This window comes from Squalius cephalus (genome assembly GCF_949319135.1).
Source record: "Squalius cephalus genome assembly, chromosome: 2".
NCBI classification, from domain to species: Eukaryota; Metazoa; Chordata; class Actinopteri; order Cypriniformes; family Leuciscidae; genus Squalius; species Squalius cephalus.
In genome coordinates this window covers 20,097,490-20,125,037 of record NC_137123.1, presented here as the reverse complement: position 1 = coordinate 20,125,037, position 27,548 = coordinate 20,097,490, and the positions used below count along the sequence as shown (strand labels likewise).

At 36.2% G+C, this 27,548-nt stretch overlaps 2 protein-coding genes across 6 annotated transcripts in view; both read right to left on the bottom strand.

Moving 5' to 3' along the window:
• The window catches only part of npnta (nephronectin a), a 51,481-nt gene extending 50,593 nt beyond the window's left edge, over window positions 1-888 (bottom strand). For 3 of the 4 annotated variants that reach the window (XM_079864728.1, XM_079864730.1, XM_079864731.1), the window contains exon 1: window positions 569-884. In XM_079864728.1, the coding sequence (XP_079720854.1) occupies window positions 569-636 (68 nt within the window). In that variant the 5' untranslated portion in view covers window positions 637-884. Of the gene's footprint in view, window positions 1-568 lie in introns of all 4 variants that reach the window. The other variant, XM_079864729.1, reaches the window with a different exon arrangement.
• Window positions 889-8,280: 7,392 nt separating this feature from the next.
• Window positions 8,281-27,548, bottom strand: part of gstcd (glutathione S-transferase, C-terminal domain containing) — a 55,613-nt gene continuing 36,345 nt past the window's right edge. For both annotated transcript variants that reach the window (XM_079864732.1, XM_079864733.1), the window contains exons 8-12: window positions 27,258-27,386; window positions 19,398-19,531; window positions 17,499-17,529; window positions 11,519-11,588; window positions 8,281-9,469 (exon numbers count right to left, since the gene is read on the bottom strand). In XM_079864732.1, coding sequence (XP_079720858.1) covers window positions 9,324-9,469; window positions 11,519-11,588; window positions 17,499-17,529; window positions 19,398-19,531; window positions 27,258-27,386 — 510 coding nt within the window. In that variant the 3' untranslated portion in view covers window positions 8,281-9,323. The remainder of the gene's footprint in view (window positions 9,470-11,518; window positions 11,589-17,498; window positions 17,530-19,397; window positions 19,532-27,257; window positions 27,387-27,548) is intronic.

The following is a 27,548-nucleotide window of genomic DNA, read 5'->3' as shown; positions in this document are numbered from 1 at the left end:
AAAAACATAAAACATTTCTAAAATTCTTCTAGTAAAAAATAAAAAATAACACTGTCATAATGGTATCATTATACTTTCAGGATGTTGACTCCTTAAGCATAAGTGTTTCATGGTTTTTATCTCATTCTTTTGTGAGGCTTAGGGGATGATCTTAAAAAGCCCTGTTTCCACGATTTCTTTACATAATACAATGACTTATTCAAAACTGGATGTTTGAAGAATTATCAGCATTAAATTCTCATTTTAATAAACACATTAGTGTTTTGACCTTGACCACAAACCTAATTATGCCTAAATGAACTTTAAAATTGTCAACTCTGTTACTTTTAAAGGCATATCTATAGCCCAGCATATATTTATTAATAGCCTATATTACATTTTGCCTGAGATGCAATTTATTAATACTTAAAAGACATTGAATGTATAAAATCTTAAAGCAGTTTACTTTAAAGTCATCTTTTAAAAACAGCCAGAATCATAAAATGACTCTTAAAACAAACTCTCTGCTCTCTTAAAACTCTTAACATCACATTGATACAATCGTCTAGACGTTTAATTGCCGTCTCACCTGCCGTCGAAGTCCGCGCTCACTCCGAACCAGCAGGTCCAAATCAGCATGAACTTTATGATCCACATCTCCTTGCGTGTACGGTGCGTATATCCAAACGACGCCGCTGGTTTCTGGTGTTTAAATGGGAATGATGGTGATGTTTAGATCCGTCAGTTTTCAAAGCTACGAAGCGGGTCGAGCAGAAGGCGTTGACTGCTGTTCATGCACGAGATACCGGCAGAGTCTCTGTCTGCGCTCCGCTCCTCCGGTGGAGAACCGTGGACTGGAGCGCAGAGTCGGTGCGCTCAGCTCTCTCTCTCTCTCTCTCTCTCTCTCTCTCTCTCTCTCTCTCTCTCTCTCTCTCTCTCTCTCTCTCTCTCTCTCTCTCTCTCTCTCTCTCTCTCTCTCTCTCTCTCTCTCTCTCAACACACACACACACACACACACTGAATGAGCACTGAGCCCAATAAGGAGAGACGGGAACGCTTATTCTACTATAAATTTTTATAAAATAAAAATTACAAGCACATTCATTAGGCTATATGTAAACATAGTGTTTATGAACAGTATGAGGTTATAGCCTATATAGGGCCATGTATATGCATATAGACAATATTCACACATACACACGTGTAAATATATATACACACACATATAAATATTCATATTACAGTATATACTGTATATGATAAGAAATCACTGGGAAAGGTTTTTGCAGACAGGAGGGCACCTGATTTTGTCATGTAAAACTGCTGGAAGGAAGATTTATGGTTCCAAGTCATCACTTGAGTTTCAGGTCTCAAGGAGTCGTGTGCAGGGTTACGTCTCATTTTTAGTTTCCCCATAGCGTTGGGCAGAGGGCATGTGAAATAAGGGTGTTTATGTTTCGTCTCTATTTCCATTGGGTTAACGCTTAGAAATGCAAGTATGCCAGATGGCATCTATATCTGGTCTCATCTCAAATCAGTCATATTCAGTGCCATAATCATGCTCTACTCTTTAACTAAAGTGCTATATCCCAGAGAAAAATAACAAGGACACAGCTCATGTTGCAGTCGAGTATAGTGAGGTATTGGAAAAGTCACACTCAAAAGTGTTACTGTGCACGGCTTGTTGGGATACTTTTATACTGCAAGCCAAAGAGCCCAATGTTCTGCTTAAATACTATTTTGTGAAACATGCATGCATACACTCACCGGCCACTTCATTAGGTATACCTGTTCAACTGCTCATTAATGCAAATATCTAATCAGCCAATCACATGCATGTGATAACGCTCAAAATAATTAATTGGTTTGAGTAGGACAAACTTAAATTAAACTAATTAGTTCAGTCAAATTTACTTTTATGAGTATTTAGCACTTTCTTTTTCTTGCAAGTTCACATAACTGATATATTTTAAGTAAACTGAACTGTTTCATTGTTTTGAGTTTTATGAAATTATTTATTTTAATTTAGACAAACTTAAATTTAACTGAAACGGCTGGGATGTCTATTTACCAGCATGCTTTGCCGATGGCACTCGAAAGGGAGAGTAAATGCTAAAATTAAGTGTAACATAATGTTTTTTTTTTTGTGCAAGATTAATGTTAAGTGTGAGATTTGGATAGTGGAGATAATGTTTTGTTATGCTAATTTAGAAGAATTTCTGTTAATGTTGGCTTGATAGTTACCATCATGATGACAAGTGGTGCATGCAGCTTGATTTGAGAGCAAATAATCCCTTTATATTGTTGCGCTCATACAGCAAGTGCTTCTGTATAACATACTATTGCTAATATGTTAGCAAATTAATATGTTAGCATATTAGCTTTTAAAAGCTAACTAAGTTTATACTAATAAAAGTGTTCACATTGAGATTGCATGAAAGTTTTAAGTTAATTGTATGAATTAATGTACTCATACATTTTAATTGTTCTTAACTTGAACTGTTTAAGTGCAAAATAAAAATCTGCTAGTTCTGCTTACTTAAACTTTGATTGCAATTGATTTCCTTAAATGTTTTGAGTTCTGCCAACTTATTCAGGTTTACAGTGTACTTCATAGATTTGAGTTATATTAATTGAATGGACTTAGTACTATTAACTTGATTTACCCAAGTTAACTTAACAATAAGTTATTGAGTTACTTGGACACAAATCAAATATTTTTTTATGCTTAAATTGTTAGAGTTAATAAACTTAAATGATTTAAGGCAATCGGTTTCCTCAAACGGTTTGAGTTGAACTAACTCATCAGGTTTTACAGTGTGGCAGAAACTCAATGCATTTAGGCATGTAGACATGGTCAAGAAGATCTGCTGAAGTTCAAACTGAGCATCAGAACGGGGAAGAAAGGTGATTTAAGTGAATTTGAACATGACATTTTTATTTTTTTTCGTGCCGGGTCTGAGTATTTTAGTAACTCTAGGGTTTACACAGAAAATATCCAGTGAGCTGCAGTTCAGTGGCCGAAAATGCCTTGCTGATGCCAGAGATCAGAGGAGAATGACCAGACTGGATTGAGCTGAGAGCAACAGTAACTCAAACACACTCATTACACCCGAGTTCTGCAGAATGTTCTGATTTCTGACATTCAGATGGTCAGGTCAGTATTTGACGTGAACAACATGAAAGCATGGATCCATTCCTGTATCATCGATTCAGGCTTCTGCTGGTGTAATGGTGTGGAGGAGATTTTCTCGGCACACTTTGGGCCTCTTAGTACCAATTGAGCATTGTTTAAACACCACAGCCTACCTAAGTATTGTTGCTGACCATGTCCATCCCTTTATGATCACAGTGTATCATCTTCTGATGGCTACTTTCAGCAGGATAATACGCTGTCACAAAGCTCAAATCATCTCAAACATGACAATGAGTTCACTAAACTCAAACAGCCTCCTCACAGTCACCGGATCTCAAAGTGGAGGAACGGGAGATTCACATCATAGATGTGCAGCCGACAAATCATGCCGATGATATCATGTCAATATGGACCAAAATCTCAGAGGATTTACAATATATATATAATAGTAAATATAAAGGTGCACCTTATATTACTGAGCTCTAAAACCTTATCACAGCATTGGCCATTTTTACCATCTTCGCTGTAAAGCAAGAACATGATTATGACATTTTAGGACGTATTTATATGAATTCTTACCTGAATGTTCTACACTGCCAAGATTTTGATACTGTTATGTGTCATATTTATTTCCACATATGAAAGAGGTCCAGATATAGATTTATGTGATCTTTTTTCTCTCATGAGGTAGGAGGGATATTTGGCCTAAATTCAGCTGTGGTGTAAATGTACAGTATAATTACAATATGTTACAGCTTTCTTTTAAGTTAATTTGTTCAAATTTGGCAACTTTATAAGTGTTATAACTGTTATAGTGTCAAAGAGAAACATGCTTCATGTGTATTTTCAGTCCAGTTGAGCATGAACTACACAGTGGCATTTCAAAGATATGTTAAGGTCACTCTAAATTCATGGAGATACGTCCACAGCCTCTATGAATGGTGACACTGGAGAAAAACTCATTTTCAACCTCTTCAGAACTGGAGAGACTGTCGCGCTTTCTGATTAGGTTTTGTCACAGATGAATTTAAGGCGGATTGCGGCTTGATTTGCTCATGAATTTTGCGGCCTGCAATAGGTGAAATTGCACATTGCGCTTCTGATATTTCCAAAGGAACTGACTTTCCTGTATGCGAGGTGAGGAGGAAACAGGAGATACTGTGAAGGAAGCAATAGCACAGTCTGTACTTGTCATCTGAGAAGCACTTTCAGCACCCTTGATGCATCTTTTCTAACTCTTGTGTGTTTGGCTACTGTAACGAGCTACAGTTTAAAATATATATTTATATTTATAATTAATTTTAACGGATTATAATTAATCATACATATTTTAGTTATTTTTAGAATTGACTGTAGCAGAATTAATAGTACAATTATTTAATCAGTTCATCCAATGAACAGAAAGCATAATCAATTATTAATTCTAGGAAATATATTATCTTCCTGGCCAAGAAAGGATAACCTTTTACAACTAAAGTAAATAAAGTTCTAGCAGGGTAATAGCATAGGTATCGCTAGATCAAGATGTTTAAGTGACTTCGATATGTGGCAAACACAGAGACAATAAAGTGTCGATATAATGGTTTAATAAATGAAACTAGAGGAGGCTACACACACAACTAAACTAAGCAAAGATTGTATACAAAATCAAGAAAGTAAAGAAAAGTGAAGAAAGAGAGAGAGAGAAGAAAAGAGAATGGCAAGATTACAATCAGTTAACCACAACCTACGAGAAACATCAGAGAATCAGGGGGGGGGCACAATAACTTAGAAACGCATCTAAAGGCTGCGAACAGGTACTTGCATTGACTTTAGTTGCTGAACAAGTCCAGATGCAGGAGATTCTTGATGATTTTGTCAGGAGTGCGTTTGGGTTCTTGGGGTGGTCCACGTTGAATCCAAAGAAGTTAACTTGATGAAGTTGCCGGAAGAAGACAGGAGAATGTTGTCTCAAAGAGATTGAGCAAATATCTGACCTAATCAGATACCAAAGGTCCTATCATTTCACACCCATTTGTTGAGGTGACCAATCTAAGATGACCTGGAGAAAGTCTTTGTTCCATCTTATCTCCATTTGCATGTTCATGCTGGCATGGAGAATTTGTGCAGTCTTTACACAAAAGTATGGTACAAATATTTATGATGCAATTGATCAAAACATGTTGTACACCATTGATTATAAAATCAGAAGGGGATTATTTTGATACTAAGAAAGAGGGGATTTGAAGACATTAAAGCAGTGATACATCATCTTTGGATATCAACATTGGAAGTTACTCTAACATAACTAAAGAATCATAACTAGGCTAATAAAACATAGGGACATGCATAAAACACAGGAGAAATACCATAAACATTTGGGAAAAGTTTGTGGATAAGAATGGAGTAAATGTCCTTTGTGTTATTGGAGTTCGTCTTTATAGTCTTTAACCAAACAGCTAGTGTCTCCTGTTCTGTCTTTGAGGCTTGAAAACACAGTCTCTTGCTGAGATCGTTCAGTGGAGCCGAGGTGATAACAGCCTTTGAAGAGAACTGGTTTTAAGGCCGATGACAACAGGGGAGAGGGGGAAGGTTTTTCTGATGTCTAGGTCATTTTGATTAAGACCATTCGTTACACTACATAAGCAGACTTTGATTAGCATTTTAGGAAAGCATGTGAAAAGTGACTTTTTGTTAAACAAAAACACAAAATTCTTGCTAGGGTGTTTGCAAGGGCATCGCCATAAGATTGCTAAGGTGTTGAGTGGGTTTTCAGCACATTGCTATACGCTTGCCATGAGGTTTTGAGTGGCTCACCCCCAAGTTTCTATGATATTCTGATGGGCCCCCATTTCAACTCCACCCCTCGTATTGTCCGCAATGAGTGGCCTTTTATTGTGGCCAGCCTAAGGCACACCTGTGCAATAATCATGCTGTCCAATCAGCATCTTGATATGCATCACCTGTGAGGTGGATGGATTATCTCGGCAAATGAGAAGTGCTCACTAACACAGATTTAGACAGATTTGTGAAAAATATATATATATTTATTGGTCATGACATCTCTTTGGCATGGTCATGGATTTGACAATGTGGACATTTGGTCTTGGCGAAATAGATCTGCTACGCTGCTGCTGCTGTTGGTTATGGCTGTTTCTGATGCAGAGCAAGTTCAGGACTTTCTACTGTCAATAAATACACAACACACTGCTGTGAGCAAGACATGCTGCTGCTGTACAATAGCATACATGAATTACCCGTAGCAGATCTATACAGGTTGAGCTGGGGGGAAGGTGGAGTTTCTGAAAGTGCACTGAAAACTGCTACAGCAAACACTGACCAAGTATTTGAAGGTTGAGCAGCGAGCTCATTGGCTAATGATAGAGCAGCAACCAACCAATCAGCTGTTCCCTATAGAGAATGATGTGAATGCAAGCAGATTGAATTAAGGACCATCAACCTACGTCATCTAACGTTTCATGACAGAACATTGCATTTATACACCTGTAGCAATAAACTTAAAATATATTTTTACAGTTTTTAATTTCTCCATTTTTCAATATGATTTTCATTCACAAGGCTCATGGGATTGTAGTTTTTTCCCTCATCAAAGCTGTTAAGTACACAGTCTTGTATCTTTGCATTTTTGTCCAATTTTCAAATACTTTTTTTCTTCAAATCAGATTTTGTGATTCACCTCATAACTGCTTGGTAGGCTACGAAGACTCGCTATGGGAAGAATTAACGGAACCAACACCGATGAAAAAGTGGATGGTAACTAATGCACTCTATAATTCACTTCTATTGCACAAATGGTATGGGAAGAGTTGCGTACCGCTTCGTACTGCTCGCACAAGTAGTTCTTCAGCAAAGCAGCAGCACAACTGGCCATTGTGCTTTCCCACCGACATCAATTCTATGAACTCAGCTCTATACAGAACAGTGACTTCTGTTACTACATTGAATATTTATTTTAATAACTACCATAAAATATGGATATTGGAAGTTAACCACTGATAATCTAATTTGCACACCGAGGACGACCATTTTTACATCCTAATGTTAAGTGATCCACACAGAAAATACCCTAAAACCCAATTAACTGGATTTGGTCAGATCGAATTTGCATAACCTACTGATGTATTATTTCAAAAAGTGAGTGAGTAGTTCAATTTATTATCTTATGTTCTTTCATAAAGGCCTCCACACAGAAAAGATGTAATATTGTGAGTACAACAGTTTGTCACTGGGACGGTACCCTCAAAAGGACATCTTTGTACCTTTTTTCCCACAAAAATGTTCATAGTAGTACTTTAAGGTATGTATTTGTACTCTAAGATACTAATGTGCAACTTTTAGGAGTTAAAAAAAGGTACAAATGTTCTTTTAAGGGTATCATCCCCATCTTTTTTTCTGTGTATATATAGCAAAAGATTGTGTTGATAAAAAGATTTACAGAGCATTTTCAACATGTTTTCAGTAAAAAAAAACACCTACACTTCTGCCTTCAGTATTGACTTTATGCAGAATGTTTTTTAGCATTGTGCATGTGGCACTGTCAGATTTTGGCATATTGCATCATATTTTATATTCTGCAAACATGTAGTTCTGTGGGGGAAAAAACAAGGAAAAAAGACAATCAATCTTTCAATATTTTTGTCAACATTACAGTAATGCAGTTATATCTAGACTCATTTTATTTTCAACCTATCCTATTATGTATTTGTTTTTCATGTACATTTAGTCAGGGACCAGAGCCAATCCTTGGGGAAAGAAGAAGCGTTTCCCATTGAAATGATTCCAGGTCTTTGGAAGGTGCCCCCGTCTCCAGTCTTTCACACTCAGAAAGATTGGCTCCGCTTGCAGAATTCAGATGAGTTTCGCTAGCTCGGCTCCTCAAAGCTTAAGGTTGTGCACTTCCTCTTGGCGGAGGAACATATCTCATCTCTACATCACAAATGTGACAGTCCACGGCTCTTCTGTAGCGAGCAAACCAGAGGCGTGTTTGATGACAGTATGGGTGCAAACACAGCAAAGTAAAACGGGGAAATAGTTCATATATCAGCATACGCTGTAGACTTTGACATTTGTGTGAGCCGTGGCCTAATCAAATATTCATAACCGTGGTCAGATTAATCCATGCATGCACCATTTCATAAATATTAACCCCTCCAATTCTCCTGACCCGAGTCACATGGGAATCGTGATCAATTCCTCCTCGTGTTTACTTTCAATACTTCTAATCAAACACTTTGAGACAAAAGCTCAAGAGCGATGTCTCGATGTTCTTGCGAGGAAGAAGTGCAAATTACAATGAATAATTTTACATTAATAACTTGGGAAGACCGGACTCTGTTTTGTGCGTAATATGCGATAATGGTGGAGGAGGGGGTGCAAGGTGGTTTTATACAATTCAATGTGACTGATTTGCAAACGACATTTGAAGTCAAGTTAAATTTATTGAGGGGCGTGCTGGTTTGCGTCTCTACTTACACACAAACCTCAGACTGATCTGAAAGATATTACTGAAATAAAAATATCGAATAGTTTAGATGAAGCCAAGTTTAAAAGCTAAGCTTAAAATCAGCAATTAAAAATCAAACATACTAATTGCACAATTAGCTCAAACCATGATTCAAGTGTGTGTGTAAATAAGTAGCATGCTTTTAGATCAAAGGAAAACAATTAAAGGAATAGTTCATCCAAAATTGAAAATCTTGATGTCATTCAAAACCAGTATTATTTTCTTCTGCGTTACATAAAACGAGATGTCAAAATGTCAAAGCTTCTGTTCTGCATAAAAGTAATGGGGATGGCCTACAAACAAAGCATAAAAATGCACCATAAAAACATTTTAATTTAGATTCTGTACCTCATACAAAGCTATTGTATGTCTCCAGAAGACATTTGGAATGTACAGTAGAACACTAATCCAATGGATTTTACAATAGTTTTATGGTGCTTTTTTGTCAGTATTCACACAATTTACTTTCATGTTATGTAAAAGATTGACTCAGACATGCCTAACATTGCCTTTTTGTGTTTCATAGAGGAATGAAAAACATAATACGAGGTTGGAATGACTTGAAGGTGATTCAATTATTTTTGATGGAACTATCCCTCTAAATGAAACATTATAAATTGCCTAAAATCAAACATCCCATGGAATAAATGAAACAATATTTTTGTAGTCCTGAATGTTGTCTTGATGTGGGTATTTCTCAGTGAGTCAGTGTTGTGTTGTAGGAAAGCCCACAAGCATATTGTTCTTAGGCGAGCAGCCCTCAGGGACCATGGTCATCACTCTCACAGAATACCCATGAGTCTCGGCGGCCCAACTGCGGTCCAAGTCCACTAGTCCCATACAGCGCTTCCCTGGTGATCGAGGGAGAAAACATTTGGAAATGAAACCAATAATGAAATGAGTTACGTGTATTAAGAGCAGGCCAGAAATCTATGCAGAAAACATTACTCGGATATTACATTGTTGTTAATTAACATTTTCCCGGCATTGACAGAATACAGCTATAAAAAACAGCTTTTTTTCCCTTTGTAATAAAAGCTGAGGCTCTGTTCTTTCTTTTGGTGTGTTGTTTGTTCATATATTCATACAATAAAATATTCTGGGGGCCATGAAAGTTTTGTGAAATTATCAAAAATGCTGCCTCAATTCATTTAAGTTTAGAAACTATTAATTTTGAGTACTGTGAACTCATTTCATTTGAATTCATTAAAAGAATATTTACTAAAATACAATTAAACTCCCCTCGATTAACTTAACTATAATTAAATGAATATTGAGTTCACATCACTTGTTCTATTAAGTGCAATGAACTAGTAATATTTAAATGAAATGAACTAATTTACTTTAATATAATTGACTGTTATAGGTTTTACAGTGTGTTTAAAAGTTTGAGGTTGGTAAGATTTTTAAAAATGTTATATAAAAAAAATTCAAATGTTCAGCAAGGCTGCATATAAGTATTATTAAAGTTGAAAATAACTTTTTCTATTTAAATATAATTTACTTTTGATGCTCAAGAAACATTTCTTAATGTTGAAATCAGTCATGCTGCTTCATATTTTTGTGGAAACCATGATACATTTTTAAAAATTCTTTGATGAATAGAAAATTCAAAAGAACAGCGTCAATCTTTCAAATTTCATGAAGTCATTTTGATACTTTTTCTAAAGTGTCTGTTATTAAAGTCATTTGAAATTCCATTTCTTTAAAGAAGCTCTCTGTAATCTGACGGATAAAACAGTAAGACTTTAAACAAACTTTATCATCTTATCAAACTGTAATTAACAGCTCATCTAAACTCAAAGATATCTGCCTTTGAAAGTCTTTGTGAAGTGTGGGGTTTGACTGGCACGGCACAGGCAACAGCGCTGGTTAGCATGTGTTTTGTAAAGAGGCTGAGAGGCTGTCATCTCGCCAGCTAGAAAAGATGGGCAGTGGAAGGAAAGATGACAGCAGCGTCAGATTTATGTGAGAGTGGGATGAGACTGCGGGGCTGCAAGTGTGTAGCGAGAAGTTTGACAGAGCGGGGAGCTCTTGTCTGTGTCCGAAATCGCCCTCTCTTCACTATTCCCTACATTAGTCCACTAATATAGTTCACTCGAAGGAGTGAATGAAAACGAGTGAGTGAATTCAGACACTGAGTGCGCCTGAAGGGCTGCCGCTTTTGCTTGTCTTTAATAATCATCAACTTAGCAAACTTAGGCAGCTCCAGTAGTATGAATGTAAAGATTCATCTTGAAATTTGTCATGGAAACTATGTAGAAACCTTAATTAATCAATTGAATAATCAATTAAAAAGGAATTTATAGCTGCATGATATTACGCTGTACCCACATTGGACATCAGCGGTTTGGAAAATGGATGGAGGCGCCATCTTCTGGTCAGAATTTGTAATTCATTCAGTGCGCAACTCTCACAGTGCATTATGGGTATTCACTACCTGTTGAGTGTACACTGGTAAAATAGTGCCCTATTTAAGGGTACAAGGGGCGATCTCAGACACATTTTTTGTTTTACCACATTACAATGTTAAAGATTCTCCATTTATACTAGACTGAAAGCCTTCTTAAAATTGCTAACCCAACAACTGCTTACGGTCCATAAAACCATTAACAAGTTTCTTAAATGCCCAATAGAAGTGGAAATCAATTAACCATGCTGCAATTAATTAATGTTAATTAGTTACTAAGCAGTTGCCAAGGAGTTCTACATGGCTGCAAGGGTTTTACTAGTCACGCACAGCCAGAATTTTGACTATGCCATAAAGTCTGCTCAACACTGCAGCTGATTCAGAGCTAAAAATTGTAGCCATATGGACGAACTCTATTAGGAATTTCCAGACCTAAAGCAAAACTCTCACAATAACCCTAGCCACCTGTTAAAAAAACCAAACATCTTACCGATTAATCGCCGATCCAGAGGTAAACTGACGGCTGTCTGGTCTGCAAACCTGCACAGGATCATATGCTCCTGTGGAAACCATATAACATATGTTAATGTACCAAAAAAACACATGCTGACACATCAATAAACACACTTGCACATAAACACACAAAAGCATCTGAAAAACAGCTCAGCTGCAGAGAAATATCAATGCATGAGATCGTTAGGGTTGTGGTGAGGGAATAGACCATTTATCAACCGTTGCAACCAGCCATTAGAGGAGAAACAGAGGAAAGCAGCACCCATTTCATTTTATGTAAATCAATGCACTGTAATTGCAGTTTCTTTTTTCTTTTTTTGCAGGGACTGTTGCAAGGAAGTGAACAAAATGACTTCCTCTGCTGTTCCTGTCCAACAATGGCTTCAAGCAACCATTATTCTGCATTAATTGAGTGAAACAAGTGCTGATGGAAAGGAACGTAACAGCCCTGGCAGATTGATTCCTCCTATCAAGTTGAATCCTCTAGGCTAATAGCTGTTATAGATGCTATAACTCAGTAAAGAGTTAATTTAACACAGTAAAGCATTTCTTCAGCATTTGTTAGTAATAAGAACTTTTGCATCGATCATGGTTGCTTGGAAGGAAGCAAAGGGAATCCATCTATTTTACATTTTGAACTCGAATCAAATCCAAACAATTAAAATAAAATCAATTTTTCTGTAGGGAATTTCAATGCATTCATTTTAAATCACAATGCATTGAATAATCCAGTCGAATTAAACCACTTGCAAATTAAAAAAAAGGGGGGGGGGGGGGGGTTTATATGCATCTAAACTGTGTGTAGATCAAACTTTGAGTGATATTTACCTGTGCCAAAGTTGCTATAGGGTATTAAAGGTTCACCTCATGCGTGATTTTAACAGTAAAAGACTGTAAAAATGCATTCATTAAACTGTTAAAGGGATAGTTCGGCCAAAAATGATATTTAACCCATGATTTACTCACCCTCAAGCCGTTCAAGATGCATATGTCAATCTTTTTTCAGACGAACACATTTTCAGTTATTTTAGAAAATGTCTTAGATCTTTCAGTGGTTATAATGTGAAGTTATGGGGTCCACCTCCTTCAAGTCCCAAAACCGCGACAAAACCGCACGGATTACCCTCAGAAGGCCTTCGTTTATCCCCCTGGAGCCGGATGGATTACTTTTGTGAAGGATGCATGCACATTTTGGGACTTGAAGGAGGTGGACCCCATAGCTTCACATTATAACCACTGAAAGATCTAAATCATTTTCTAAAATAACTGAAAATGTGTTCGTCAGAAAAATGATTGACATATGCATCTCGAACGGCTTGAGGGTGAGTAAATCATGGGTTAAATATCATTTTTGGCCGAACTATCCCTTTAATGGTTAACAGAAAGTTTCCGTTTTATATACGGTGAATAACTGTATTAGATCTAACCGTAAACCTAAATTTTACAGTAAAATACCGGTAAATGGAAGTGAAAAAGAACGAGTCATTGTTTAATTTACAGTGAAAAACTGAATTCCCTGTGTGACACTTCACATTTGATTTTGTTGAAATAACCATGATTCTTCTTAGTTTTTCTTATCAGTTATGTACATTAGGGTGTTATGTTACATCTAATGTTGTTAAGTTAATGTTTATTGCATTACTTTAGTGTCATGTGTGTTACCATGATGGTGTTTTGTGCTTGTGTGAATGACACTGTGCTCTTTTTATATATTATATATTTATCTTCTCAGCTTGTGGAAAAGCTTTGATTCATCATGTGACTTTCTCATCACCACCTGTTTTTTGTGGTTTTCAGGGTATTACAAAGGTACAAAACAGATATTAGTACTTAAATAGGTTGGTAAATTAACATTATATAAGTTAATGAAATACGTTTTTTTTATACTGTAAAATCTAAAGCATAAAATGTTGCTACCGTATATTTAACGTTAAATTTCTGGCAACCACAGCTGCAGTATTTTCTTACCGTAAATTTAACAGATTTTTTTTACAGTGTACAAACAGCTTAATTCATAATGTTCAAATCCAAATATTAATAGCAACAGTGATGCTCATCTTAGCAAACATTAGAGAGTCAATTTCTAATTGTTCTAGATCTATTCCCAAGGTACTGGCTGTCTCTTGTAGGGCCCTCTGTAGGTGATATCTCAGCAGTGGCCTTGAACACAGCGTGAAAGAGGCAGATGCAGGAGTCGAGCAAACACTGATGACAGTGAGATACAGTACGGCTGATTAACCTCATCCATTTCTCACACTTCCGCCTCCACTCCAGCACAGTGCCTGGAGCAGGAAAACACCAGGAAAAATACAACGTGCAACTACATTTACAATTATGCATTTGGAAGACGCTTTTATCCAAAGCGACTATCGCATTTCAAGGTACACATTTACATTCTTATCAGTTCTTGCTTTCCCTGGGAATCGAACCCATGACCTTGGCACGTTGCAAGCGCCAACGCTATACTGTTTGACCTACAGGAAAGGGGCTACAAGGGGCACTCTATTCCCAGGAATTTCCAAACACACACACTTTTCCCACAATTTCATCTGAGAATCAAGAGAAGAGAAGGAAAAACATCGGCTTATGGACAGATGTTTTATGCAACTCAGAATTTGTTGCGTGTACAGAGCAAAAAGCTGATGAAAATCCATAGTGAAGAGTCGAGACGAGGAATGCACTAGTACAGAAAGTGTGGCTGAAACTAATTATTTTCATGGCGATAACTGATTGTCAGTATTACAAATCTATACTGCTAACCCAGTTTACACACAAAAATACCTCTCATACTACAGCCAGGTGCACACTGTACGATTTATAATAGTCCTTTATGATTGCTGCTTGTCAGACTGCATGAACATGATCCCCGCTGTAAGCCATGTCACACTGTGGGATCTCAGTTGTCATTAATGTCAGATTGTACGGCAGTCAAGACGCATTAAAAACAGACGCACACAAGTAAACTGACCTGGAGTTTGACATCAATCCGTGACACGTTCAGTGACGTGAGCTGCATTTACACGCAGGATTGAAATGGCGTCTAGTAAACAAACACCATCTCTAGCATTAATTTTGATCATGGCTTCTCTTGAAAAGGAAACTGAAAAAATATGAAGACGGTGTGTGTGGAGCAAGTGGTGGTTTGTTACTGTCTCACTAGTTGCATCATCAGGTTCGGCGCTCCTTGGTTTTTGATTTAACGGTCAAAGTCAGACTACAGGACTGTGCGTTAAAACTTCTGACATTGCCAGAATTTCGTCAGAGGTCAAATTCGATTGCAATGGTCATTAATAGGCAAGTACACTAATTCGTGAGTCAAATTCCTTAAAAGGACCAGCTCAAAAGAGTCATTCATCCATGACAACGCTTGCACTGTTTGACATTGATTATTTAGTTTTTTCACTCAAATCTATTTCAGACTCAAGGTTCACTAATCATAATTTCTATAACAAAAATGACATAAAAAATAATAATTTTGTCGTGGCGCTGTTGATTCAACAGCGGTGCGAGAAACATTTCACATAGTATTCTAGTAATTTTACTAATGTTCAAGAACTATTAAAATAATAGCATCATGAAAATCAATTGTTCAATATATTTGTATTACTTTTTTTTAAATTAACTGTTTAAAAAAAAAAAAAGTTCTTGATTCCTAACCCTACTTCACATTAAAAGAGTGGTATAATGCCCTTTTCACAAGATGTAAAATATGTCTTTGATGTCCCCAGAGTGTGTATGTGAAGTTTTAGTTCAAAATTCCCCACAGATATTTTTATATAGCATGTTAAAATTGTACATTTTTTAGGGTGAGCAAAAACGCACCGTTTTGGGTCTGTTCCTTTAAATGCAAATGAGCTGCTGCTCCCAGCATAGGGGGTGGAGCTTCAAGACAGACATGCACTGAAAATTTCAAAAACGTTTAGCCTTTTATGTTCAAACCGGATTCAGACAATGATGGAGAGACTCGAGAAGAAGTGACAACATGTAGAAGCAACAGGACGTTTCTGAATGGTTAGTTGATGAATTTATGTAGCTTATGTGTAGTTATCTTCTAGTCACTGATTAGCATATTCTGTCTTGACAATCTATAAATCATGTTCAGGGGGCAGGGTTTATGTAAATTTTAGGGTTTATGATGTCACTAACCCGGGAGGAAGCTTGTGTAGTCCCTACCAGCCGTTTGTTCAATCCTTAAAAAGTGATTTCTTTAAAAGCAAATATCTCCCTTTGCTTTGAACTTTGAGCGTCGTAACTTTGCAGATGTTGTTTATGCTCAAACAGTAACATTACACACTAACTAAAGTTAGAAAAGTGAAATCATAATCAACCACCCCTTTACGTAAAAAAAAAAAAAAATCACATATCAATTAAAATCAGGCATGAAAACAGTTGGAGGGGGAAAAAACAGTTACACTATATTTTAAAGTGTCGTTATTACAGTGTAATTATATATTTAAGTACTGAGTAATATTAAGCAACTACATGTACAGTACAGGCCAAAAGTTTGGACACATTACTATTTTTAATGTTTTTGAAAGAAGTTTCTTCTGCTCATCAAGCCTGCATTTATTTGATCAAAAATACAGAAAAAAATGTAATATTGTGATATATTATTACAATTTAAAATAATTGGTTTTCAATTTATTATACTTTAAATTATCATTTATTTCGGTGATGCAAAGCTGAATTTTCAGGATCATTACTCCAGTCTTCAGTGTCACATGTGACATCCAGTCAATCACATGATCCTTTAGAAATCATTCTAATGTTCTGATTTATTATGAGTGTTGGAAACAGTTCTGCTGCCTAATATATTTGATGAATAAAAGGTTAAAAAGAACTGCATTTATTCAAAATATTATTTTTTATATATATAAATCTTCTTTATTATCACTTTTTATCAATTTAACACATCCTTGCTGAATAAAATTATTGATTTATTTAAAAAAAAAAGAAAGAAAAAAATGACTGACCCCAAATTACTGACCAGTAGTGTATATTGTTGTTATAAAAGATTTCTATCTTGAAAACATTTGCTTCTTTTTTTTTCTTTTTCTTTTTTTTATTCATCAAAGTATCCTAAAAAAGTATCACAGGTTATGAAAAAATATTAAGCAGCAGAACTGTTTCCAACTTTGATAATGAATCATCATATTAGAATGATTTCTAAAGGATCATTTGATAGACTGGAGTAATGATCCTGAAAATTCAGCTTTGCATCACAGAAATAAACGATAATTTAAAGTATAATAATTTGAAATCCAATTATTTTAAATTGTAATAATATATCACAATATAATTTTTTTTTCTGTATTTTTGATCAAATAAATGTAGGCTTGATGAGCAGAAGAAACTTCTTTCAAAAACATTAAAAATAGTAATGTGTCCAAACTTTTGGCCTGTACTGTACTTACTATAGGGTTAGGGTTGGATTAGGATTTGGTTGAGGGTTAGTTGCATGTAATTATGCATAATTTATTGTTATTATATGGTAAGTACATGTAACATATATAACAAGGACACTGTAAAATAAAGTGTTACCAAAAAAATTTAAAAGTATTAATGTTGGCAACAAACTGGAAAAAAAATATAGAAGAAAAAGTAGAAAAATATCAAATATCAATTAAAGCTAACTAGAAAAAGGTAAAAAGACAAAAACTAATATAAAATAACATTAACCAAATAGATAGAAAGTACTCTATATTTATATAGAGAGAGGGGTCTCTATATATGTATAAAGTACACACACTCTCTCTCTATGTATATATAGTATATACACAGTACATGTATACATATATACCGTGCATCCAAGCTCATGACCTGAACAGGACTAAACCAAACACTGTGCTTCACATACATGAGGCGTATGGACTCCTGTGGAGGTTGTGCAATAAGAATCAGGCAGTGTGGCGTCTCACACGTGTAGGTGATAATGAAAAGAGCGCTGAAACCCTTACCTTATAGCTCAAAGTCTCCGCAAACCTCGTGCTGTGGAGAGAGACGGAGGGGGGCAGACTTAATGAACTCACACACTCACTGAGGAGCGAATGAAAAATGACATGACACGTTAAAAGTAAACAAGTTTAAGGAGAGGACAGTCCATCCGGATCATAAGCCGTGCGTACTGTAAATACAACGGGATGTCTCACGTAACACTTGCATGATAGAGAAGAGCTCTGCAACTCTTGGAGATTATGTGTGTGGTAGGTAATGTTTGGTACATTAACTGTCTGTCATCAGGTCGCTCTTCCTGTCCTACTGTTGAATGCAACAAATGACAAATCCCTCGATGGGCCGCTGTTATAGCAACACCATGAACACAACCACAGAAAAATAATTTCCTGCTCTCGCCACCCTGATGCTCATGGCCTGCGGCAAAATTCCTGCCGGAGATTAAATGACAGTTTACGCCAGATTTGGAGAGTGATTGCTTGAGATCGGGGGGAAAACTGATGACTGATCGTCACTGTTAAAGGGATACTTCACCTCTGGGAAGATGAATGTGTATTTAAAATAGGTCATTTAAGTAGAAGAAATGTGAGGAAATTTTTGAATTTGGAGCTTTCTAGACTGAGAAAAGCCAGAAAATGTATTTTTGGCTTATGTGGATGAAAGACAACAACTCCCAGAATGCACTTGCTTCGCTGCCTTAGGAGGCCACGCCTACCGGTAAGAGTGCGCACTAGTTGAAAACAACAAGGCTTAGCCTACGTGATGAGTTTGCCAGGGATCTCTAGAGATCGCCCAAAATGTCCGGGATTCGGCTTTTGCGTTCTACAGTCGCCATTCATCATGTTTACCGTGGCGAGCAGGACGAGGCTGACGGCCGCGGGAGAACGGCGCGAGACCGGTGGCGTCATTACTGTGACGCGCCGGGTCTCGCATCTCTCACGGAGGTGCGGGAATTTTCTTAGCAAGGGTAAAACGCACATCAAACGATCACTTGTTTAGCGTTCATGTAAACACTACATTCAGATTCACCAATCGGAATGAATTCAGTTAGATTGAAACAAAAGGTGAGCTGCATGTAAACAATGAATGGCGACTGCAGAACGCAAAAGCTGAATCCCGGACATTTTGAACGATCTCGCCCGCCGGACAAGTCCGGGAAAAGGAGGATGGTTTTCCCTACTTACTCAGCTTTCTCCTACTATTCAGCTTTCTCCACAGAACAAGAGCCTGCAAGCTTAGCTTCCAAAGAAAGACGGCTGACACTGTGTACATTCTGTGAGTGAGATCCCACCTCCTATGGGCGGGCTGAAAACATGCGGAACAACGCCATCTACTGGCTGTAGTCTTTAGCCTCTGGCCAGAAAATCCTCCGATGACGCAAAATGACGATTTTTGCGTCATCGGAGGATTTTTTCCAGACAAAAAATACATAAATCTCTCCTCTCAGGGGGATATGAGGGTGGAAAGTACGGTAATTCGAAAATACTACAGGTTTTCTACTAATACAAAGCTTAATGCTAAATCCTGAAGTAACCCTTTAAGAAGTTTAAAAACACACTCTCTAATTTTTGCATTTTCTTGCCAACATTTAACGCGGTACTGACGAGGCTCAGCTGTGATTGTTGATACAGGACAGAATATTCTGAGAACGTTCATGTGAAGAGAAAGACAGAAATAGACGCAATAATGAATGTTTATTATGCTTGCCTATTATGGTTGGCTATTTTCGAACGTCCTCATGTTCTTGTCAGTATCTTTTGAGTGTATGCAGAGCTTAGCTTTTAATATACCGTGGATTATAATATCTACACTGTCGTTGTGTACTGTGGAATTAGGGGAACAAATGAGAAGAGAGAAAGATAGCAAGAGAGAAAAGTCAGAGAGGAAGGAGAAGCAGTTTTGACCTCTTGGGGAAGTTGAACTTGAGTGTGTTTTGAATGAACCCGTAGCAGCATGGACTAATGACGAATCCCGCCCGCGCCTGGAGGCAGCGATCCAACACCATGTCTGTTGCCACTCCGCACGCATGCAGGGCCACCTGAAACACACACAACACACCAGTCATGCTGGTTACAGACATGGGTTCTCAAACAAAAGTTGGTAATCAAAATACCTGAGCTCTAGAGCAAGATATGTGTGGGAAACTGTCTATTGTAATAAGTGTCATTAACTGTCATTTTTCACAAATACATTCAAATGTTTGTCGACATGTTTTGAAAGAAGACACTTATCCTCAAGGCCGCAAGCCGCCGCATTCACTGGATCAAAAACACAATACAAACAGTCATATTTTGAAATATTATTACAATTTAAAATACCCATTTTCTTTTCTATTTATTCCTGTGATGGCAAAGCTGAATTTTTAACTTTAGCGTCACAGAAATCATCCTAATATGCCGATTTGCTTCTCAAAAAAACATTTATTATTATTATCAATTCTGAAAAACAGCTACTTAATATTTTAGTGGAATCATGATACATTTCTCAAGATTATTTGATTAAGACAAACATTAAAAGAATATTTATTTGAGAAAGAAATCATTAAAATATCATTATATAACATAATAAATGTCTTTACTCTCACTTTTGATTAATTTAATGCATCTTTCTGAATAAAAGTATTAATTTAAAAAAGAAATATATTGAACAGTAGTGCATTTTTAATATTATTCTGGTTACAAAATCAACTAGAAATGTATTTACTCAAATGGCTCATAATATATATATATCTTCATTTTCATAATTAAAATTCATTTTTAGATTTTTCTGAAAAGGTTACTCAGAGGTATATTCAGTTTATATATAAAGGTATATTTGGAATGAGAATATAACAAAAAAGAAATGGCTAATTAAAAGGATGAAATCCTTAAGGGGAGAAAACAAGGTATACGAAAAACATTTGCTTACTTGATAGTTACACAACAAAGTCAGTCAATTCAAAACAAATTTGGAGAATGATATAGCAGTTTTTTTCCAAAACAAATTAAGCCAACATTAAAGATTAAAAAATTACTGGTAGCTCTTTATTTTACAGTCCTGTTCCCCATGTACATACTTATTATAGTAATAAAAATAACTGGGTAATAACTAGGTATTAACCCTGAACCTACCCCTAAACCTAACCTCAACCCATGTAGTTACCTTATATTAACCAGAGCTTTTTAGGTAAGTACACTGTAAGTACATGTAAGTGCACATAATGTAAAATAAAGTGCAACCAAATTACTAAAATGAACTTGGCATTTGAACCAGTAGGTTGTTTTATCTAAAGCATAATGCATTAAAGCATAACACAATTTTGGTTACATCATTGCAAATGTGCTCAGAGTGGCGTTAATCTACGCATGACAACTAAAAAACGGTTTAAACTCATGCTTGTCCTTGGCCACATTTCTTCCCACCTTTCTGTATCTAGCGTGTTCTCATTGATCTGTTAGTGACGCGGGCACAGAGAGAGAGAGCGAGAGAGAGAGCATGCCAGTCATACCCTGCCGGTGTGACACTGCATGACAGCAGATGTCTCTCTGCCTATTAGCAGGAAAATTGGATCAAACAGCTTGATGGAGGGTAAAGAAAAGCTTTAGATGTCCATACAGAGGCTTGTGAAAGATCAAGCGTTCGATTTTGCTCACGCCTTTACCGGAACAGTTCCTGTATCCATCACCATTTGGGTGAGAAACTGGAACAAATAATGCAAACTCTGGTCTCAGTGAGTGTGAGCGCACAGTTGACCAAACCCATGGATTAACACCCTTCAAATCCCCCATAAGAAGTTTTCTAGGAAATGTGGCCAAATCTCAGAGGATTCGCTTTACACGCTGCTTGGAGTTGCCATAGGAGAGGAATTACGTCCGTGAACTTTGTGTGGGAAAACACACAGCCTTAAAGCCAAGACGAAATAAATTAGGGAAAAAGCAATATTGGCAAAGCGTCCAGTGTGGATTGTAATTAAGTTCTCGAGACGCTAATTAGAACGAAATGATTCATAATGTCTTTTTAACAGGATCTGGAATAAAGCCATTCTCAAAAACCCTGGGCAGGTGTTTGAGTATTCAAGGGCCACCCTAATGTACTAATCACAATCCATTAACGCAGGGTTTCAGTTCTTTGAAGTAGACCACCATCTCATAATGGAGCCATGCGTTCGCATCTAAAGCGAAAAACAGAATGCCTCATCACCACAACAAGCAAAATCAACCGTGAAAACCTTTAGCTTTGAGGACGTCATGCAGCAGGTGAATAAAAAAAAAAAAAAGACAATATTACAGATAGTGTTTCTTAAGGACGCCGGGAGAACTTTCAGAAGATGTTTTGTGAAAGTACAACTTTGAATGACCATTTACTGATGAAATTCACAAGTAATTCTGACAATAACGGATGAGAGACTTTAAAGAGTAAATCAATGCACAACTACAGTAGAACTTCAGGAATAAACAGCGGGAGGAAAGCTCTTTTTTTTCACAACACGAATTAAATGAAAAATATAGCAAATCACAGGCGAGTCTATTCACAGCAAAGGCAAAAAAAAAAAAAAAACCTTCTGGTAGTTCAGATGCTGTAATGCAAGAAAAAGCACAAATGAAAAAAAAATATTACACACTTTAAAACTAAATACAAGATATCTGCTTAAAAAACAGATGTAGCTATAGTCATAGCATGGTAAAGGAATATGAGCTATAATGACAATAATAGTGTACTTATGGTAATAGTAGAGCTTTCACAATAAACTGTCACTAGGTTGGTAAAGTTTAAATATAAAACATTCCTGTTTGTTTTATCATTACATTTGTATCATGTCTTTTTGCTTCATTGCACAAGATCAAAAGGCTCAGATCTTATTTCTCGGTTTTTTTGTTCAACAAACACACACACACACAAAATGAACTGTTCTCATTACAAAACAAGGCAAAAAAAAAAATCAAAGCAAACAAAACAAACAAAATAAAAACAACAAAAATAAACAAAAAGCAAAACAAATAAGCAATAAACAAAAAAAACAAAACAAAACAGAAACCCCACAAAAAACAAACAAACAGTTAACCCTCTGGGGACCCGGAGGGCGGGATTAATATATATAAAAAAAATCCTAATTTTTTTTTAACTTGTTTTTTATAATATTTTTTCTTTTCTTTTTTGGTGTTTTGAGATAATTTTATGATTTATAATTAATATTTATGCAATAATTATGACCCATTTTTTCCCCATTGAATATAATAGATTTTTTTTTTATATATATATAATTTTTATTTTATTTTTATTAAAGCTGTATTTCATTTTAGAGTCAAGCCTAGGCCTCATGAAAGCAATTTTTGAAATGAGATGGGTGCCAAAATTAGCTTTCATTCATTTGTGTGTGTGTGTGTGTGTGTTCTTGTGTGTTCTTGTGTGTATAAGTGTGTGTGTGTGTGTCTGTTTTGCACTCTTGATGTTTTAGAGATTCACCCCTTCACTGTTGAGTCCTTTTTTTTCTGCATCCTGGCTGATTTGTAGATTGTATGCACAAAAAAACTCTGTGTTTTCATATTTTTGACAATTTCCCATTCATTTCCTATGGGGGTCATTTTTGACCAAAGAGCAGAAGTGTGACGACCACTTAGCATGCTCATGACCTCAATATTTTTTGTGTTCACACATACCTAATACCATAAAAGTCACCTAGTTTCGTAACATTCTGATGAAGCTGTGATTTTTAAAAATTCAAAACAGATTTTTGTAATCTGAATTTATTAGTGTGTATGTGTATTTTGCACTCTTGATGTTTTATAGATTAACCCCTTCACTGTTGTGTGCTTTTTTTTCTGGATCGTGGCTGATTTGTAGATTGTACGCACAAAAAAACTCTGTATTGTCACATTTTTGCCAATTTCCCATTCATTTCCTATGGGGGTCCATTTGGACCCGAAGGTCCTGAGTGTGACTATTTTTTTTACAACCACTTAGACTATTCAAATCCTGTCCCCAATTTTTTGGGGTGTTCATATACCAAGTACCAACAAAGTCACCAAATTTCGGACCATTCCGATGAAGCTATGATTTTTAAAAAAAAAATTATTTAAATGCAGAGGGTTAAACAGAAATCAATCCATGTCAAAACAAAATCAAAAGCGAGAAAACAAAATCAGGAACAAAAAATAAGATCCAAACAAAAAACACATTGTTCTTTTTTTTTTTTTTAAGTGCGAACAGGTCTGTAGAAATATTGTTTGTTAGTATTTGTGGGTGAATGTTCGGTAATAACACTGTAAAGCATTATTTGGCAGCATGCAATTATGCCAGAATCTATTCTTTAAAATGCAAAGAGGTTGGAAAAGCACATCGCAGTCATTCCAAGTCTTCCATCGGAATGTCGGATGCTCCGCCTCAAGTACAAATTTACAGTCATAATGAGACAAAGCTGGTGGGCCGTCTCCCAAAAGATCAGATGAATACTGTTTAGCATGGGAAAGAAGCAGTGTTACAAAGCTCAAGTTTGTTTTTCCTTTGCAAGCAAATAGAGTGGAATCTGCAATGGTTTTGTGTGGTCTCTTGTACTGAAGGATCTAATAAATTAAGTTTTCTGAAAGCACTGAAAATATAAGACATTGACAAAGAGCTTAACGTCATCCTCAATGCTAGTTTTTCTTGTATAAACCATTCAACAACGGAAAAATAATAAAGCATGCTGCAAAAGCATATTCTTTATTAGTTTTTCTCATGCAGTAGGTCTTCATTTTTTTGCTGATGATGTTTCTTTTCTTCCCTTCAATGGGAGTCTTCATAATTAAGTAGTTTGCCCGAGGGATGGAAGGCACAACTTCACGACTACAATGCAAGTTCATTATTCACAGCCACCGAACACAGCAGTGTGCTTGTTTCACCATCATTCAACAGGTACAACAAATCAAGTTAGAGCAAACAGCCCATAACTTCTCTTTTCACATCATTACCCATGTTTAGTCATTTTTCCTAGTGTAGCTGCAAGCCTTATTACAGACTGTCTTTAAAAAAAAAGGAATAGTAGCTATTTTCACGCATCTAAACCACAGGGAAACAGTAGTTCTGGCTCTGCTGCTTTAGCAAGCAAACCTTTTAATCGTTTATGCTAATGATATGTGCAGAGTTACGCAAGATAACACAATATAGCTTAGAAACTCAAAGGTAAAACCTGAATCGGTCTTTAATTATCCACAATCACTTTTCCAGAGCTTTCACATTGCCCTAACAGGTTAACAAGCTTGACTTTTCTATGATGCTTCCTTTCACTTGTAATCGCCTTGTAAGTTTTAAAATAAAATAATTCAAATTCATATAAATTCACCGATGAATTGTTTATATTTAGACAGATTCATAACCACTTCAATGTCTAATCATTCATTTCCAAGCCGGTAAATCACAATTGTATAATGTCCCTGATATTTTCAACTTTTTTCATCACTGACATGCACATAAAATAACACAATGTAGTTCGTTCTAAACCCTTGACAATTTTTTTTTTTATGGAATATTGCATCCATAAGTGACTTATACATGTACATCTTTTTTTTTTAAATTCATGTGCCCTCATAATCTATGATCAAAATAACTTCCCCTCCCTCTTGCAGTTATTTTCTTCTCTAATGACGTGTTTACTGGCGTGAGGGCGGAGCAACCTGTCACTCACACGAGATCCACCAATAGCAAACCACAACCATCAATTAAATTCCCGATGGACGAAATCAAGACCCGCCCAACATTTTTTCTTGTACAAGAAGCCATTTCACTTGAATATACATCACAATGGGGAAAAAAAGACTATGACAACTAAATATACACCTACATCTTTTATATTAGATCACCTTGTTTATTTGCAAAACTTTTCAAAAGGACGAGAGAGACAAATCTCTGTCCGCTGCTGCGTAACGTGACAAATTGGAGGTTATCTAATGTTTAACAATACATGATGTCCGCTTGTCACAGGTGCTAAAAAAAGTCAGATTTGCATGAAAGAGAAAGCTTTTATCACTTAATGCAGAGTTGCGGCAATGTGAGTGGAGGAATATTTCATCCCCGCACGGAGGTCTGGAGGGAAAAACGTAGATAAACCTAGTATGTTAAATTATTTAAAAAACATTGTTGACTGTTTGATATGAATCTCATCACGAATCTCATTGGCATTCTTATTTTTAATGATTGTGCTAGGTGCACAAAAGAAATTCTACACAGATACACATATTAGTTTTGGGAACCAGTGAAGGTCTGATAAAGACTCCGTGTTGGAAGAAAATCCCCCCCCCCAACACACACACACACACACAGGAGCAGTGTGTGAAGCTCAATACTGCAGCTGCAGCTCTCTGTGGATACGAGGCCAGGGGCTGCAGGTCTCTGGCAGAAAGAAACATCTCATTACCTCCAGAAACAAATATAAGAACTGCAGAAAGTACATACTTCCTCAGTTATCACAGAAAACAGCACCCCTCAAAGAGTACACGTCAAAGAAAATCTTTTTAATCAGTATTTAATCAGTATTTTTTATCTTGTTTTCCAGTAAAAACACCACTTAAAATGCACAATTGTGTAAGATAAGACTTGTTTTCAGAGTATATATCTTGAATTAATTTTTTTTTTTCTCACCACATTGCCAAACTGTAACAAAATAACAAACCAAAAACAAAACTCGCAAGGTTTCTACTCAAAACAAGCCGCCAGTGCCGTATGAAAAATAAAACATTTCATTTCTGTCTACCTCAAATATGATTAGGGAGTGCTCTTAACAAATATACAATCCAACAGTAATATAACTTTGCAGTCTAATTTCTATTATGCTTGTGGTTACAATATTTGACCGAATTAAAAATGAAGAGAACACAAAACAAATGTGTGTAAATGACTGTTAATAATATCATTGTTCCACAATCCGTCTCATTAAAGATTAAATGTAATCTTAATGTTTGGGCAAGTTGTCGAGGAGCCAATTTCATCACTCAAAATGCAGTAATGAGCAACTCATTCTCTTTTGAAAGGATTTAAAGGACAAACGTGAGGGTGAACTGCATAATTAATATGGATGGCAGAGAGAATCAAACAAGCTACAACTACAGGGTGCCAGAATCCATCCTTTAAAACAGGCTTTGCAATGCAAATAAAGAGATATCTATACCTTCTGGACAAAACTGTGAAATTATTGAAACTGCTCATAGCAAGAACGAGCGCTGAAAGCAAACATTAACAAAAGCAATTATCGATGAAAGGCTTGCCGTTGATCCAAATGTCTGAGGCCACATTGAAATCTATCTAATGTAAAACTAAACAATTAAACAAATTTAACACCAAGATACACAATGAAATATTAAACTATTTGGCATCTGAGAGACTCCAATGCTATTTTAGGAGCTAAACAACTTTTCTTAATGTTATGAGAAATGATTATAAACCTAATATCAACTTCATAACAGCCATTAAACACCCTCCAAACACATTACTTTAGTTTGGAGTATCAGAAACATGCATGAATTTTCACAAGCTAACTAATTCATAAAGAAAAAACCTGCATTAAATTACAAATACACACACACAATAAAATGTGGCATCTAAATCTTTTAGCATTATTATAGTGAGCCAGAGGAAGCCAATGGTGAATATTAATATGTCTTAAAAGTCTTGGCTTCCTCTGGCTCACTATAATAGTGTATATTTTTCACTATAATAATATTGGCTCACTATAATAATAATATATCTATTATTACACACTTCCAAGAGAAACACTTCACAAATATCATGTATGTTTTATATAAGACGGTTCTCACCCCAATGTTGAAGTTTCCGGTGAAGTAGTCGAGGTTTGTCTGGATGAAGCCAATGTTTGTCAATCCAAGCTGAGCACTTCGGTCTCTGGCCCTGACCAGAGACTCCTCTTTATTTTCAATGAGAATAACCTGAACAATGACAAAAATGGGATATATTTCACCTTGGTGCATATTATATCTCTTACAACTCACTGGTTCATTGCCAAACTGCTCATTGATTCATCTCAAATTGCTCTTTAAAAAGCCATTTCATTAAAAGGAAAGAAATTCAGCAGAGAATAAGAAGTACAT